The 16,327-nt window shown below is 53.5% G+C and overlaps 2 protein-coding genes across 2 annotated transcripts in view; both read left to right on the top strand.

Annotated features, from left to right (window-relative positions):
• MEI1 (meiotic double-stranded break formation protein 1) overlaps positions 1-1,119 on the top strand; it is a 77,254-nt gene extending 76,135 nt beyond the window's left edge. The window contains exons 30-31 of the mRNA XM_032882887.1: positions 77-186; positions 943-1,119. Of these exons, the coding sequence (XP_032738778.1) occupies positions 77-186; positions 943-988 (156 nt within the window). The 3' untranslated portion in view covers positions 989-1,119. The remainder of the gene's footprint in view (positions 1-76; positions 187-942) is intronic.
• Positions 1,120-2,198: 1,079 nt separating this feature from the next.
• On the top strand, positions 2,199-15,426 carry CCDC134 (coiled-coil domain containing 134). Its single transcript, XM_032882875.1, has 7 exons — positions 2,199-2,318; positions 4,024-4,139; positions 4,974-5,095; positions 5,294-5,378; positions 7,587-7,768; positions 8,066-8,137; positions 15,238-15,426. Exons 2-7 carry the CDS (start codon positions 4,040-4,042, stop codon positions 15,361-15,363), a joined length of 687 nt encoding a protein of 228 aa, XP_032738766.1. The 5' UTR covers positions 2,199-2,318; positions 4,024-4,039; the 3' UTR covers positions 15,364-15,426.
• Positions 15,427-16,327: the final 901 nt, after the last annotated feature.

Raw genomic sequence — 16,327 nt, 5'->3', positions numbered from 1 at the left:
AGGGTGGAGGGTTGAGAGGGCCTGTGTGGAGTGGCTGCTGAGAAGGACTGTCTTCCCTGCCGTCGTCTTCCTCCAGGTCCAGAGCATGGGCCTCCTGGTTGATCACACCACGGCCCAGACCCTGCAGGCCTCCCTAGAGGGCCTTCCCCTGAATAGCTCCTCCACCCAGCCACCCCTGGACATGCTGTATCCTTTCTTGCATCTGGGAGCCTTGGCCTGGGCAAGGTCACTCAGGCTATGGGAGGCTGTGGCATCATGCTTCAGAAGGGTGACACTGTCTACAGCCCTGTCCTTTAAAGCATCTGCTTCAGTGAGAATAATAGTGATAGCAATGACAATAGCTTATTCTTTTTAAGTTCCTACCAAGGGCCACGCACATTACTTGCACCATGTCTAATCCTCACAGAAGCTAGGGTGTTAACATAGATGTAACTTAGACCAGAGAGGTTAAATGATGTGCCCAGGATCACACAGTAATAGCATCAGGATCTGACCCCCATTTGTCTGCCTCCAAAGCCACATTACCAAACTCAGGAAGGAGCCAGTCCTTCCCCAAGAGCTTTGGAGAAAGTTGCACAAATCCAGCAGATACAGGTACTTCCCTCAGGCCAGTGTGTGTGTGGGGGGGTGATGTCCCTGAGAAAGCCTGGGGCTGTGGGCAGTGGCTAGAGGCCCTCTGGGGGTGGTTGGGGTGCCCCAGAGACACTTCCGTCTGGGTGTTCAATCTGGTTCAGTCCCCATCCCTGCTGGCTACCTCCCTGGCTCTCCTTCCCCTGTGCCTGAAACAGTTCCCTGTTGAATAGCGACTAGCTACTCTGGTGTTTGGGTCCCAGCTTTAGAACCCAGCCCGATCTTCCTACGGCACCTCTGAGCACTGGAAGTGTAGTTCTCCCATGGTTGGCTCCACCTTTCTGCTGTTTTCCTCTCATGTTTTGCTGCCAGTTGCCTGGGAGGGGTGGCTGTATCCCTGTCCCACATCAGAGACTGACCTTTGTAGAAGGCCCAGAAACAGAGAACTAAGACCTGGTGAAGAGAAAGGATTGTTGGGGAAATGGATGACAACTGTAGCCATTAACTCCATTGTTGAAGTGGAGTCAGGAAATAAAATGATACACTCAACATGTCTCTGTGGGCTCTCCAAAAACGTTTCGGACGTGACTTGTCTTGGCTCCCTGGAGCTGGTGACTCTGTCACTCAGACAGTGGACTGCTTCCGTGAGGAATGGATGGCCTCCTCAGGGACGGGGGGCTGGGATTTGTTCTGGTAACATGTAAAGAGCACCAGCCGGCTGCCTCAGTTGTACCCAGAAAAAAACCAGCAAGGCCATCCACGGGTCTGGAAGTGCAGAGAAAGGCCATGTGTGTGGTACCCGTGTGATCCAAGTGCTCCAAGAGGCACTTTACCTGCTCCCTCACCTCACATGAAGGTGGAGAGAGGTGCAATTTCCAGGCAAGGAAGCTGAGCAGTTCAAATCCTGTGCCTCGCTAGCCCAGCACAGCTGTTCCCTGGCTAGAGCAGGTCCCTTGTGTTTTTTCCGTGTGCCCTCCCCAGAGTTAGTATTTGATTACCGCGTGTGCAGTTCTTTTAAGGTCTGCTCTCCACAAATGTGCTGCTTCCTGTTCCCAACTCAGCCCACCGCGCCTCTGGCTCGTCCGCTTGCCGAAACCCCCGGTCCCCCCATCCCCGACCTGGGTGCCCGTAACTGGGCAGCCCACCCAGCTCCTCGGGTTTGGCTGTTGGGACCCTGCACAACACTGGTCTGAACTCCGTCCTAATGAACGGATAGGGAGGCCCCCGACGAACTAGGTTTAGAAGCTGGTGGACTGGAGAGGCGAGCAGGGGATGCACCAACTCCGAACTGCAGTTGTCTTTAAAAAAAAAAAAAAAAAAAGGGCTAGTGGTGACCCGCCAAACTGATTGCGTCAACTACAGTTTAAAAGATACTGTCAGCTTATGAAAAGTTTCGGTCAGGGTCCCAGTCCGCTGGCGCGCCCTTTGAGTCGGGCCCAGACCCCACGCAGGCTTAACTTCCTCCAATCTGACCGTGACAGGGCGACAGTCGCTACCCAGTCACAAGGTGGGCGGGACAAGACTCGGGTTTGCCGCGCTGGGGTCCGGGCGGGGCGGGGCAGGAAGTGAGGTCAGCGGAGCGGCGGTCGCGGCCCGCGCTCATTGGCGGGGTCGCGCTCGGAGGTTCCTGCGCTGCTGCTGGCGCCTAGTGTGAGGTTCCGCGTCTCTGCAGTTCGCCGGGTGGACCCCAGAGCCGGGCTGCACACCGACGTCCTATCCGCACGCCTCTGACCGCACTGACCTGCCTGGTAGGTGGGGCCGGGGGTCGAGGGAGGGCGGGCTCCTAGTGGGGCTGGAGCGCAGGGACCAAGGGCCCCCGAACCTGCTGCTGGGGCTAGCGGATGAGATTCGCGGCCCCGGAGTCTTCTCGTCGGAAGGACTCGTTGTCTCCTCTGGGAGCCTCAAAGGCTCGGGTCAGCAAGCCGGGTCCGCGAGCCCGCTACCGCCATGTTCCCCTTACAGAATGGGTTGAGAGCCTCGTACCCAGCCGGGAAGAGCGCTGGGAACGCACGGGGCGGGGAGCGGGATTGAGAGGCAGGGTCCGCCTCCACGCGGTCTGCTTTTTCGGTTTCCCTTTCCCGCTTCTCCTGCTTCGGTCGTTACCGGCTGTCTGATTCCCCCTGGCTTCAAGTTCTGCCCTAGCCCGCCCGGGTCGTTCTCTTGAGTCTAGAGCGTGACGTTGGAAGGCAGGTGGTCCTGGGCGAACTTGGACTACTCCTTCCCGTCCTGGAAGCTTCAGTTGTCTAATCCTCAGGCACCGGGACGGTTCTCTGAATGACCTCTGCAGGCTCTGTCAATCACTGAGCGTCTTTCCCCGGGAGCAGGTGTCCTGCTAGTACAGTGGCGGCTTTGAGGTAGCCTTTGCTTATCCAGAATCTCATTAGCCTGGGAATAGCTGAGTATCTTTGGACAATCACCTCACTTTTCTGTGCCTTGGTTTCCACATTGGTAAAATTGGGCAGCTGTCACCTGACCACTGTGTTTCATATTCCACCCTGTCAGCTCCCTTACCCTTTTGTGCTTGTTTTACAGGTTTATTGATTGTCCCTTTCCCCTTCTGGGGACACAAGTACCATGAATGCAGTGATTTTTGTCTTAGACACCAGTGTATTCCCAGGTCTCAAACAGTGCCTTGAATGTGGAATTTAAAAATTAATTAGGGAATAGTGCTTGAGTAGGAACAGGTGTAGCTTGTGGTGCCTGTGGTTCCACAGTGAGTGAGTGGCAGGCAGCCTTCTTACCCAAGACTGTGCACCCTCCTTTCCTGCCCCAAATCCCTTCTTCCATTCTTTTTTTTTAAGAGTTTATTTTTAAGTAATCTCTACACCCAGTGTGGGGCTCGAACTTACAGCCTCAAGATCAAGAGTTGCATGCCCACTGACAGAGCCAAGCAGGTGGCCCCTTTCTGTTCTGATGACAGAAGTCAGAGAGGGAGGGAAACTGAAAGTTTTCACATCTCCCCTGGGCTTCCGTAACCGGACATCTTCCTGGGGCCCAGGATGGGGTATATTGAAAGGGAATGATAATGACCGGACCCCCCTTCCCCAGGCACAATGCCTCACCCAGTCCTTTCTCCCTACAGTAGGGAGAAACCTCTGTTTTACAGGTGAAAAAGCTGAGGCTCAGGCTGAGCAATTTGCCCCAGGGCCCACAGTCAGAGGCTGAGCCAAGGCTCCAGCCCAGAGCTCTAGACACTGACCCCTGTGCCTTAAGCGTTCCTAAATTGCCAATAGTATCGGTATATCTGTATATATACCCTCCTACCATCCCACAGTGTTTATGGAGTGTCTGGTGGTCACAGGCCCCGGGCTGAGACTAGTGCTCTAGGGCTTCCCAAAGCTGGGTTCCTGGTATCTGGAGGCCATGGCATGTCAGGAAGTTGCTGTTCACCTGCACTCTTTATTTTATAAAACCAAGCTCTGGATCTTACCTCTCTCTGGGTTACTTTCCTAGTCCTAGGATCTTGGATATGGATCTTCAGTTCCTGGCCTTCCTCTTTGTCCTGCTGCTGTCTGGGACGGGAGTCACAGGCACCCTGAAGACCTCCCTGGACCCGAGCCTGGAGATCTGTATCCTTTGCCATGGGAGGTAGTGTTAATAAGCTCTTTCTGAGGTTGTCTATAAACAGTCTTTCTGGACCCACAAACGCTTGGATTTCAGGATTGGAGCAGACCCAGTCTATGGGAATGGAAGAAAAGGTGAGGTGTTCTGACCAACACTTGATCGAGTCAGTTCTCTTCTAAACCTCAGTGTCCCTGTATGTTGAACAGAAAAGGCAAGGCATACTTCTTCTGAGGATTGTGCGTGTGCTTTGCATCTTATGGGGGAGACCCTAGGTGGAGACTTAGGCCCTGGCGTCCTCAGCTACCTGCTCTGGGGCCAGACCTCAGAGACGCAAAGAAGAGTCAGGACCAGTCCTTGGCTTTGAGGAACTCACAGACCTCACGCTCTTCTCTTCAGTCAGTACTTTTATGAACCATGGTTGGGGAAGAGGGGCAGGGAGAAACGTGGTGTGGCTTTTGAACTGGGTCTTGAGAGTACAAACTCATGGAGGGGTTGGGGGCAGTGGCATCCCAGGTGAAGTGTACAGTGTAAGCAGAGAGGAGGTTCTGGAAATAGTGAATGGTTGCAGCAGGTGGCAGGAAGACCATGGGGAGGGTGGCGAGGAGCCAGGTCGTCAGGGTTGTGTTCAGGGTGTCAGATATAGAATCTTACATGAAATGGATGCCTATGCCTCCCAGTTTGTCTCTTCCCTGGCGGTGGGGGACAAGGGGGGTGTCTCAGCCGTGGGCATCTCCGGCCCTTGCAGACACTTTCTGTCGGGAATGGGGCCTCTGGACTGGGACCGCTGGATTGTCCAGGCAGGAGTATGGGTGCCAGCCCCTTAACTTCATGCTGCTCAGACAAGAAGATGTTTGAGGTGAAACGGCGAGAACAGCTGTTGGCACTAAAAAACCTGGCACAGCTAAACGATGTCCACCAGCAATACAAGATTCTTGACGTCATGCTCAAGGGGCTCTTTAAGGTGCGTGTGGGCGTGGGGCAGCTCACGGCAGGCCCAGTCTTTGATCTGGGCACTGAAGGATGGGTAGGATTTCCCTAAGGGCATGGTGTTCAGTGAAGGGGGACTACATGCACAAAAGTTTTGAAATAGGGTTTAAATAAATAGGGCCATGTGTGAAGGGCTCTGCAAAGCCACTCAGCCTGGGTGGGGTTCCCTCAGGTGCTGGAGGACTCGCGGACAGTGCTCATTGCTGCAGATGTGCTCCCAGATGGGCCCTTCCCCCAGGACGAGAAACTGAAGGATGGTATGGTCTTCCCAATCTTACTCCTCCCCGCTCCCCACCACCTTGACCTTCTCTAGCTGCTCCTTCCCTCCTATTCTCACGCTTTTTTTCTGTGGAAGTATCTGCTTAGAACACCTTCCAAGGGGTCCCCTTGGGTGTGTGGATACTTAAACCATATTTCTGGGCTTCAGAGCCAGTTTCTGGATATAGTTCTTTGTACTGTCTTGTGCTGGGGGCAAGGGAAACAGGGAGAAGCTTCTGCCTATGACCTCACCTCAGGGATTCTTGCCTTTTCTACCATCCTGACCCTTGCAGTAGAGAAGGCAAGGGTTGTTCCCGTTTATAGGAGAAAAAACCTAAATTCTATTGAAGAGAATGGCCAGTGGGGGCAATTCAGAGTGCTCTTTACTACTGTTTGAAAGCCCCAACCCCCTTAAATCCTTTTTGAGACATGATGGGAAGAATAGATAAGTAAAATAATGTCCTGTGTCCCTTCATCCCCTCTTCTAAGAATTGTTCTCTTGGGGTAATTCCCCCTCCCCCGTGTTAACCGGTCATAATCTAACAATAAAACTTGTTAGATTATACTGTCTGAGAGAGGATGGAAATAGCATTTATATATCAGATGGTGGGCACTTCACAAACACCATCTCGAGTCTCTGCTCTAACTCTGAGGAAGGTACTATTGCCCCCGTTTTCCAGATAAAAAGAGACTAAGGGGTTTGCTCTTGCAAACCTGTAAACCAAGCTAACTTCCTGAGTTCTTTGAGGCTTAAGGCTGTTCTGAAACCCAGAGGTTTCTGTTCACCAGAAACCTGGACCCAACCTGGCATATCTTTGGAGGAGTCTGCTTATCTCTCTGTGCGTCCTGGCTGATGCTGGTGAGAGCTGCCTGGGCCTTATCTGCAGGGATGGCCAAACAGCAACTTCAGCGGGGCTGGGAGTGTTCTATTTCATGGTAGCCTGGGTGGGGGGACGTTCCGCCATGATGGACACACTGACTTAGTCAGAACTGATCTGTTGACCAGAGGAAGGACGTTAGTGGGAAAACTGGTGAAATTCAGATAAGGTCTAATGATTAGTCCTGATGTTAATTCCCTTGTTAGATAGCTGTACAATGGTTACGTAAGATGATGACATTAGGGGAAGCCAAGTGTAGGAATTTTATGATGTATGATGGAAGTCTAAAGTTATTTTAAGGGGCGCCTGGGTGGCTCAGTGGGTTAAAGCCTCTGCTTTCGGCTCAGGTCATGATCCCAGGGTCCTGGGATCGAGCCCCGCATTGGGCTCTCTGCTCAGCGGGGAGCCTGCTTCTTCCTCTCTCTCTGCCTGCCTCTCTGCCTACTTGTGATCTCTCTCTGTCAAATAAATAAATAAAATCTTAAAAAAAAAATAAAGTTATTTTAATATAAATCTCAAGAGGCATTTGGAATAAAATAAAGGGGCACCTAGTTGGCTCAGATGGTTAAGCATCTGCCTTGGGCCCAGGTCATGATCTCAGGGTCCTAGGGTCAAGTCCCGCATCGGGCTCCGTGCTCAGTGGGGAGTCTGCTTCTCCTCCCTCTGCCTGTACCCTGAGCTCATTTGGATGTATGCTCTCTTTCTCTCTCTCTCTCAAATAAATAAATAAATAAAAATCTTTTTAAAAAATAAAAATAATATAAAATTGGAAAGATTTTTTAAAAAGAGCAAAAAGCCCCTTATGTGTTCCCCGGTGATCCTAATAGACCTGCCCTTCACATGCAGTGCAGTTGTGTTAACACTGGGGCCTGGCTCTGGGTATTTGGAGGCCAAGTTGGGGAAGTCAGACCCAGCCAAGCCTCACATGACACATGGGTCTTCATGTGCAAAATGACACCCACCTCTCTGGTCCCCACAACAAATGAGTTACAGGGGACAGAACATGGCCCTTGGAGTCAGACCTGGGTTTGCAGCCCAGCTTTGCCACTCACCCACCATCTGAGCCTCAGTTTCCCATCTGTACAGAGGGAACAGCAGCCACATCTCCCTGGAGGAAGTGTTGAGGATTCAGTGACCTGGTGGTCACTGATGGACATAAAGCCGTTAGTAGGCACTGCACACGTGGTCAGCCCCTGCAGAGAGCGGGCACAGTTCCCTTCTCTGATGAGTAGGCTTAGTGGGCTTCGGTTCTCTGAGGGGTGGCTGGGGTGGCCAGGCAGGCAGGAGAAGGACGTCTGCCCAGACCACTCATCAGGATCCTCTCGCCAGCTTTCTCGCAAGTAGTGGAGAACACGGCTTTCTTCGGTGACGTGGTGCTGCGCTTCCCGAGGATTGTGCACCACTACTTTGACCACAATTCCAACTGGAACCTCCTCATCCGCTGGGGCATCAGCTTCTGCAACCAGTCGGGTGTGTTTGACCAGGGCCCCCACGCACCCATCCTTAGCCTGGTAAGGACTGGCTGCGGCAGAGGAGGTGAGGGGGCCCTCTGCCTGGTGGTGTACCGCGAACCTCGCATCTGCCTTCAGTGGCGCGCAAATGTCAGCCCTGGGTCGTGTTTTCTGTGATGAGGCTCAGGGCACCCTGAGATTCTGTCTCAAGGGGTTCTGTGCTGACCGGGGTCCCTAGAGGTCATCATCTGTTCCACATCTGCCTAAGTCTTGGGCCTGGGTCCCACCGTGGAGGGAGTGGCCGTGGATAAGGAGTCAGGAGAAGGCAGAGGATGACTAACTCTTCCTCATCCACAGATGGCCCAGGAGCTGGGGATCAGCGAGAAAGACTCTGACTTCCAGAACCCATTTAAAGTAGACCGCCCAGAGGTAAGCTGCTGGAACCGATGGCCATGTCTACTCTGCCTCTGCGGGGTCATGGGCAGCCAGGTCATGTAGGGGCTGGGGCACCTTGAATGGAGGGCTTTCGACTTGGAGCCAGACATGTTTGGGTCTGGATGCACGTACCATCACTCATTCCTTGGTACCTTTGGGCAAGCTGCTGCCCCTGTCATAGCGTCAGGCTCCCTATCTTTTCATGGGGTATGGACCCCAGCTGTGGGGGGCAGTCAGAAGCTGTGAACGCACCATCCCTATGTACACTAGGCATCCAACATCAAGTGGACACCGGGGAGGTCAGGCCCTGTTTCTCTGACCTTGAGCCTCTGAGTGCTCAGCCTGGCTTCTGTCTCACATTCCTGCATATGCTTTCATCCTAGGGGGCTGAGGTGGGCTCCAAGGGCTGCAGGCTGCAGGGTAGGGTCACAGATGGGGACACATAGCAGGAGGAGGGAATCAGAGATGACAGGGCAGCAGGGGCAGGAAAGGCTGGAGGACTGGACTTGTCAAATCACAGGCTCTCCTCTGGTGCAGGAAGGAGTGTCAGGGTCCATGAGGGTCTAGGATTTTAGCTGCTCCTGCTTCATGGATGCTGACAGGTCAGAGACATCAGAGTTCATTGCGGCAAAAGCAATATGTAGACTGTTGGCCTGGTCATGTGGGTTCCCCTTGTTCCCCAAGTCACCCAGGGGTGACCCAGGGGCCCAGGCAGATACTGTGCATGCGGTGGGTTTGCATGAAGCTGAAGAATACCGAGTTTGGGATATTCACGGTCACGGCCTTCAGAATGAATAGAAGCAGACCTGCTCTTTATGGGAAGTCATCATGTCACCCTTCCAGGTTGTTCTCTGCAAGCCGTCCTGACAGAAGGCCCAGACTGAGTGATCAGGGCTCTGCTTTCTTGGGGAACCCAGTGAGAATCTGCAGGGATGCTCAGGGCCTTGGTTGATTGCCTCCCCCATAGTTCATCCCTCAGCCCTCTTGGCTTACCTTAAATTTCCGCATGACCATGCAGTTCAGTTCTGGTTGATCTCATAGGTAGAGGCTAGCATCACATATGTTCAGTTTGTTGCGTACTGCCATTTGGTTAAGGCTGCCATCAGCAGGACACTAAGCAGCGGGATGAAGCCAGTCTTCTGTGTTGATCTCAACCCCGCAGCATCGCAGACTCAGCCAGTATGAGAAGTCCTGCGCCGGCCAGTGGGGCTTACCTTAGATAATCAGAATGTGGTCTGAGGCCAGTCAGTTACCTGTTACCATCCACGTAAGAGTTTAGACTGACCTGCTGATCTTTGATGTTATTGTCAGTAATTACAGGGAGCAGTAGATGGACCCAGAGCAGTCCTTGTCCCCAGTAAAGGGACATTCATTTTTTCTTTATTTTAGAGTGTGTGCACATACTTGTGCTAGTGGGCAGGGGGCGGGGTGGGCAGAGGGAGAGAGAGAGAATCTTTTTTTTTTTTTTTTTTAAAGATTTTATTTATTTTTTTGACAGGCAGAGATCACAAGTAGGCAGAGAGGCAGCCAGAGAGAGAGGGGGAAGCAGGCTTCCTGCTGAGCAGAGAGCCCAATGTGGGGCTCTATCCCAGGACCCTGAAATCATGACCTGAGCTGAAGGAAGGAGCTTAACCCACTGAGCTACCCAGGCGCCCCGAGAGAGAGAGAATCTTGAGGAGGCTCCACACCCAGCATGGAGCCTGACATGGGGCTCTGGGCTCCATCTCACACCCCTGAGATCATGTCCTAAGCCTAAATCGAGAGTTGGTTCCTTAACCGACTGAGCCACCCAAGCGCCCCAGTAAAGAGACATTTCATGGCCCACTGTCTCCCACACGTTACTACTTGATTTGAGTCACCATTATATTATTGGCCTGAGCCCCGAGGGCAACATCCCTACGGAGCTGCAGCCTCAGTTGCCCTACTTGGCATAATGGAAGGTCACTCAGGCGTCAGGAGAAGCAGATGCATTTGTATCTGTCAGATTAAAGCAGGCTGTGCTGCTGAGCGTGTCTGCACAGGGTCCCTTTGGGAGTTGCCTTTGATGGCATCAGGCAGGCGCATTAGAGTAGTTCACTACTGACCATGTCCCTGTGAGTTTTCCTATCACAGGGTTGAGAGTGAGACACCCAACAGCTGACTAGATTGTCAGCTGCAGCTGCCTCTCAGCTTGGGCAGAACCTAGGGTTGTTTGCCAGGTGGCGGTGCTGGATCTAAGAGACCAAGAGGAATAATTGTTCCCTCCCCAGATGCTAAGATTGTTGCCACAAAATCAGGGTGTCACATCCCAGGACCTGTAATTCCACTTTTTCTCCAGTCATCTGCTACTCTCACCTGGACCTTTGTTTTATTTAGAAGGGTCAGCTATGAATGGGACAAGGGCATTTTTACAAAACAATCAGAGACACATTGTATCTTCCATCTTGGGCCACATGGGCCACCGTTACAGGGTCTTCGAGGGGTCGTTATCCTAATGATCTCAGATCATGCCTTCCCGACCAGCACCTCTAGGTAGTAAAGCCAGAAATACGGAGCCCCCTGCCCTGTGCCCGTCCACAGCGGCAGGTTTGCTGCCGCTTCCAGCACAATCCAGTATAACTGGGCAGCGGAGTCTTGCTCAGTGTTTTGATTCTGGTTGGTCTCATCAGAGAGTGGGCCTTAGGATGGACATCTGACCAACTGAGCTGGACTGTTAAACCATCCACCACAGTTTGTTTCCATGGTTTGTGGCCCCAGAGAGGAATGGTTGTTTTTGATCTGCCCGTTTGTTGTCTTCTAAGTGGCAGGCCAGACTACTAGAATGCTAATGACAGTCGGTAGAAATACACTGTGTGTGGTGTTCAGAGTGTCATCTAAGCGAGGGTGGTGGCTTCAAATTCGGATCAATATCTGACCGGCCCTGATGGCAGTTAGTCTTCCAGCTTTGTCACTGGGACTGGATGGCCAGTAGATACCAGTATCTAGGGTTCCTGAAAGCATCCCCAGGTTTGATGAGGACTGAGTGTGTGGTTGTGCTCGTGGCTGTAATTTATTACAGCGAAAGGATACAATGCAAAATCGGGAGAGGGAAAAGACTCATAGGGTGAAGTTTGAGGGAAACCAGGTGCCAACCTCCACGAGTCCTCTCCCAGTGGAGTTCCCCAGGAGCATATGTGTGACACGTGAGAAATTGTCTGTCAGGGAGGCTCATTAAAGACTCAGCTCGGGGTGCCTGGGTGGTTCAGTCAGTTAAGCGTCTGTGTTTGGCTCAGGTCATGATTCCAGGGTCCTGGGATTGAGCCCAGTGTAGGGCTCCTTGCTCAGCAGAGAGCGAGGAGCTTCTCCCTCTCCCTCTGCTGCTCCCCCTGCTTGTGCTCTCTCTCTTTCAAATAAATAAATAAAATCTTTAAAGAAAAAATAAAAAAGACTGTGCCCAGAGTTTTTATTGGGAGCTGGTCACTTAAGCAACCTCTGCCCAGTGCATTCCAGAATTCCAGACTCCCAGGAGGAAAGCAGGTGTTCAGCATAAACCACATTGTTTACAAAGTAGGCTCAGTGAACCACTCATTAATTAGGGCGGTGGGAGCCTCGCCCGCCAAATCCAAGTTTCCAGACACTAGCCAAGATCCCACCTTAGAAGCAGTCCTTTCGAAGACTAGCAGTGAGGCCCGCTGTGTTAACTCTTCTGGATGGCACCATTAGCTCTTAATTTAGGTGAACGTTCAGTGGACCCAGCATGAGTATTTAGGGGAACCTCTGAGTCAAGGGCCCCCTTGAACCAGTGGCTTTGCTCCAGGCAGCAGAATGGGGGATCGGGCTTTCCCTACCAGGGTTGCTGCTATCACCCCATCACGTAACGTCCCTTGAGCTTGCCTGCTTCCGTGGCAACCCTGATAAATGGCCGGTGTAAGAACAGTCAGGGCATACCCAGCAAGAATATGCAAGGACACTCAAGGTCATGGCAGATTGCCTTTCCCAGGGAGGGGCACCCACAGAGAAGCTTTATAGCTGTGACATCAGCTCTCCTTGCCCCATAGGTCATGAATGCCTCTGGCACAGGAGGAGGGTGAGACCATGAACCAGAGGGAACGGGTTCTAGGATAGATGTCCTAGTGTGCTCTGCTTGGAAATAACCATAGCAGCAACATCTGTGTCTTACTTGTCATTGGCTGGGGACGGTCTCAAGCTTTGACTCACTGTTTGGCCTTCAGTGTGGACCTGTCCCAGCAGCAGCAGCTCCCCGCATGCACTTGCCATGCCAGGGAGTACTGTGGGAATCCTCACCTGCTGCTCACGTACCCGTCTCTGCAACAACCCCGCTGCCCCTGTCCAGACAGGGCTGGCCCTCTCCCTGCTCTTCCTGTGCTTATGGTCTGTTGGGGAAGGCAGCAGGGAAACAGTCCTGATCTTGCGTGATCACCACACTAGGAGAGGAGGGAAGCATGGTGAGCTGTAGAACCCCTAACAGGGAACCTGACCCTGCTGCAGCAGGTGGGCGGTGGAGATAAATAAGACCCTGGGATAAATAAGACTTGAAGGGTGGACCAGCCTGGGGAGAACCTTCCAGGCAGAGGGACTAGTTAGTTGCACAAAGGCTCAGAGGCCTAGCACATGCATTTATCATTCCGTGAGCATCTCCTAAATCCCAGCCACTAGAGAAGCCACCAACTAGCCCTGCTCTCCTGGGACAGAGTCAATAAAAAACATATAATATAGTAGGTGGTGAAAAACAGGAGAATATGGGTAAGGATTCAGGGATAAGGTCCGTGGAGATATAATTGCTACTTCATGTGACTCAGACACAGAAGGTCTTACTGAAAAGACCCGAACAAGGCGAGGGAGCCAGCCGTGTGTCTGGGGGAAGAACATTCCAAGCCGAAAGAGCAGCAAGTGCAAAGGTCCTGAGTTGGAAGCATATTTGGGGGAGGGGAGGATGTGAGAAGATAAGGTCAGAGTAGGCCAGATCACAAGACCCTTTGCAGGGGGGGTTCTTCTCAGGGGCTTTGGCATTTCCTCTGAGACACATGGAGAGTGGGGTAATGGGCTCTGACTAACCCCCTTTAAGGGATCAGCCTGGTTGTTGTGTGGGGAGTAGTTTAGGGGACCAGGGTGGGAACAGGGACACTCATGAGGCTACTGTGCTTGTGCGTGTGGGAGTTAACGGTGGTTTAAACCAGGTGACAACAGTAAGGATGGCGAGATTCTGGTTGTTTAGAAGACAGAGTCAATACGATTTGCTAAGGAAGCAGATGTGGCATGAGAGACTCATTAAGAAGGACTAGAAGACTTTCGGCCTGCACGCGTGGAAGGTGGGGCTGCTGTTTTCTAAAATGGGCAGACTGTGGTGGGACCTGGTTGAGGCCTGGATTGCAGATCAGAACTTTGTTTCTGGACCTGGTGAGCATCTGAATGAAGATGTCAAGGAGGCGATTAGAAATTCAACTCCAGATTGGGGGTTGAAGCTCGGGCTACAAATGTGAGTCATGCTGTGAAGGAAGGTACAGAGAGCCACGGCCCAGGTTCTGTCCCATCACCCCAGGGCAGATAGAGCAGTGACGAGAGGGCTGAGGTCTGGGATGTGCCTACAGGTAGAGGTGGGAGGACGGGGAGAAACCAGCAAAGAAGTCCCAGAATGACAGTCAGCGTGAGAGTAGCAACCCAGGAGAGGATCGTTTCCTGGAGACCCCGTGAGGAGAGCGTAGCAAAGAGGGAGTGAGCAGCTTGTAGAATCTGCTGGAAGGCTGAGGAGCATGAGGCCTAAGAATAGGCCCCTGGATTTAGGACCATGGCCAGTAGCCATCAGAGATCCTAATACAAGCTGTTTTGGTGGAGTGGTCGGGACAAAGATCAGATTCGAGAGAATGAGAGGCAAGGAGGTGGGCACAACAAGTGCCAACTACCTTCGAGGAGCTTTCTTTTCAAGGGCAACAGACCAGTGGGAGAGCAGCTGGAGGGGGTGTGGATTCCAGGGGAAGTTTTCATCTGGTGGGAGAGACTAGGCGTGTTGATGGGGACAGCGCGTTAGCCGGGAAGAGTTGATGGTGCAGGGCCAGGAGCAAGTAAGGCAGGGGAGAGGATCTGGCACCCAGGGGAAGGGTCGGCCTTGTCTCCAAGAGCAGCGTGGGCACAGAAGCAGCTGGGTTGGTGGGTGTGGAGGTGGGAGCTCGTGGACGTTGTCTGGTCAGTGCCTCTGTCCTCTGGCGATGGGGTTAGCGATAGGAGAGATGGAGGGAAGTAGATGAGTTTGAGAGAAACTTAGGAGGTACCATGAGCTGGGCCTTGGCCAAGGATTCTGTGCAGAAGGAGAGAGGTGGGGGTGTGGAGCCCTGCTGTTCGCGAGGACAGGGACACTGGAAGAGGAATGGGTTTTGGGGAGATGGAGTCATGGCAAGTCTGGGGCACATCGGGGACATCCTAGCGGCCTTTAGATACGGAGATGCCGGTTTGAGTGGTAACTGACACACCTAACAGAAGCCAGCGCTTCAGATGAGCGGGTCTGCGGAGAGCAGAGTACCTCCACTGAAGTCCTCCTCCCACCCTGGCTTGCCCTGGCTTCCTCTCTCCTTGCCAGGACCACCATCCATGCACCCCGGAAGCCGTGAGCCTGGGCACTACCATCTTCTTTTCCACCCCCTTTCCAGGCTCTGCCAGTGTGACGTCTGGTGCGCTCCTTCCTGTGGCTGTACTCCCATTGCCTGGGCTTCTCTGCAGCTTGTTCCCCAGCAGTGGGACGTCCGTGGTCTCCTGCTCTCGCTGGCTGCCTTCCCCCCTTCAGGGGTGTGGTGGGGGAGGGGGTGTCTGTGGTTGTCTGGGGCACTCAGCCCCCTCACCCCGAGAGGAGGAGCCCCAGGTACGTTCACACCTCAGCACCTGCCCCTCTGCCTGGAACGTCCTTTTCTCCCCTCACCCTGTCTGCTTGGGGAGCTCCTGGTTATGCTTCGAGACCCTCTGAGCAGCTTTCCCCAGGCTCATTGAACTGTCTCCTTGTCTGCGGGCTCCCTGAGGGCAGAGCGTGCGTCTAGGCCATCTTCCTGCTGCCCCAAGCCCAAGGCAGCCTGGCTCAGCACAAACTCTTTGCTGCTGGTAGACTAAACCAGACTGCTCTGTTCTCTCAGTTCATTTCTAGCACCGACCCTTTCCAGAAGGCCCTGAGGGAGGAGGAGAAACGCAGGAAGAAAGAGGAGAAGCGGAAGGAGATCCGAAAGGGCCCGCGGATCTCAAGATCCCAGTCGGAGTTATAGCCGGGAGCAGCCCAGGGCTCAGGAGGAGACCAGTCTGGAGGAAGAGACAGAGGCTTCGATTGGGTGAGAGCTGGCCCATGTGAGCGGGGAGGTGGCGTTTGCTCAGCCCCCGTGGAGCCGGCTCTGCACCCTAACAGAAGTGACTGGGCCACAGAGGGCTGGATTTCCTTCCAGGGGCCTCCCTGGAGAGGGTGCCAGGGGGGTTCTTCAGGGGATGCGATGCTGCAGATCAAACCATCTCGAGATGCCGGGGGACGCTGGAAGGATCCCGAGCTGGACTCTCCCTTTGGGTCAGGACCACTGGCCAGCTGGCTGCCGCCCTTCATGAGGAGGCAGCAGCATCGGGCTCTGAGCCACTTGTAGAAGTGCCGTGCCTGCTGCCGGTCCCACCGTGGCACTGAGCTGCCGGGCACAGGTCCCAGCCCTCTGCAAAGACACAGTAAAAGCCAGCAAATCCTCTGGGCTAATGGATGCTGGTTTGGGCCCCAGGGAGCTGGGAACCCTTTCATGGGGCAGGGGCCTGGCAAAACAGTGAAGCAGGGGCTTGGCTTAGGTCTCCTCTACCCTTCAGAGCACTGTCCTTCATGAAGAAGCATCCCGGGGTTTAGCCAGGGACCTTAGATCTCTGTCTAACATGATCTCTGTCATCAGATACAGGGGACAGTCCATGAACAGGTGCAGGGTAGAATCAGTGTGTCTAGGAGGCCCTTGGGCTATGGGGAGGGGATGTCGGGGACTGGCTGTAGCTCTGCAGGAGGCTGTGCTTTGTCATGGCTGGGCTTCCCCAGGCTGGATTGGTCAGAGGGCTCCCCATGGCAGAGACCAGGGGACACAGAGCAGAGAATTAGGCCCTGAATGGGCAGCTACCCTTTAATCATGTCCCTCCCAGGCAGAGGAAGGAGAGGCTCTGGTGGGAATTCCAATTCAGTCTCTGACTTGCCAAGCTAGGTCGGCGTCTTAAAAG

This window comes from Lontra canadensis, unplaced genomic scaffold, assembly GCF_010015895.1.
Source record: "Lontra canadensis isolate GAN:19392208 unplaced genomic scaffold, GSC_riverotter_1.0 scaffold84, whole genome shotgun sequence".
Lineage (NCBI taxonomy): Eukaryota > Metazoa > Chordata > Mammalia > Carnivora > Mustelidae > Lontra > Lontra canadensis.
The sequence above is the reverse complement of the archived record's forward strand: the minus strand, read 5'-3'. Positions and strand labels throughout refer to the sequence as shown.

Bases quoted from the DNA above. Each gene is read 5' to 3' on its own strand.
- CCDC134 (XM_032882875.1), top strand. From the start codon at position 4,040: ATGGATCTTCAGTTCCTGGCCTTCCTCTTTGTCCTGCTGCTGTCTGGG. The intron at 7,769-8,065 runs GTAAGGACTGGC...CCTCATCCACAG, and splicing joins ACGCACCCATCCTTAGCCTG to ATGGCCCAGGAGCTGGGGAT. The intron at 8,138-15,237 runs GTAAGCTGCTGG...CTGTTCTCTCAG, and splicing joins TTAAAGTAGACCGCCCAGAG to TTCATTTCTAGCACCGACCC.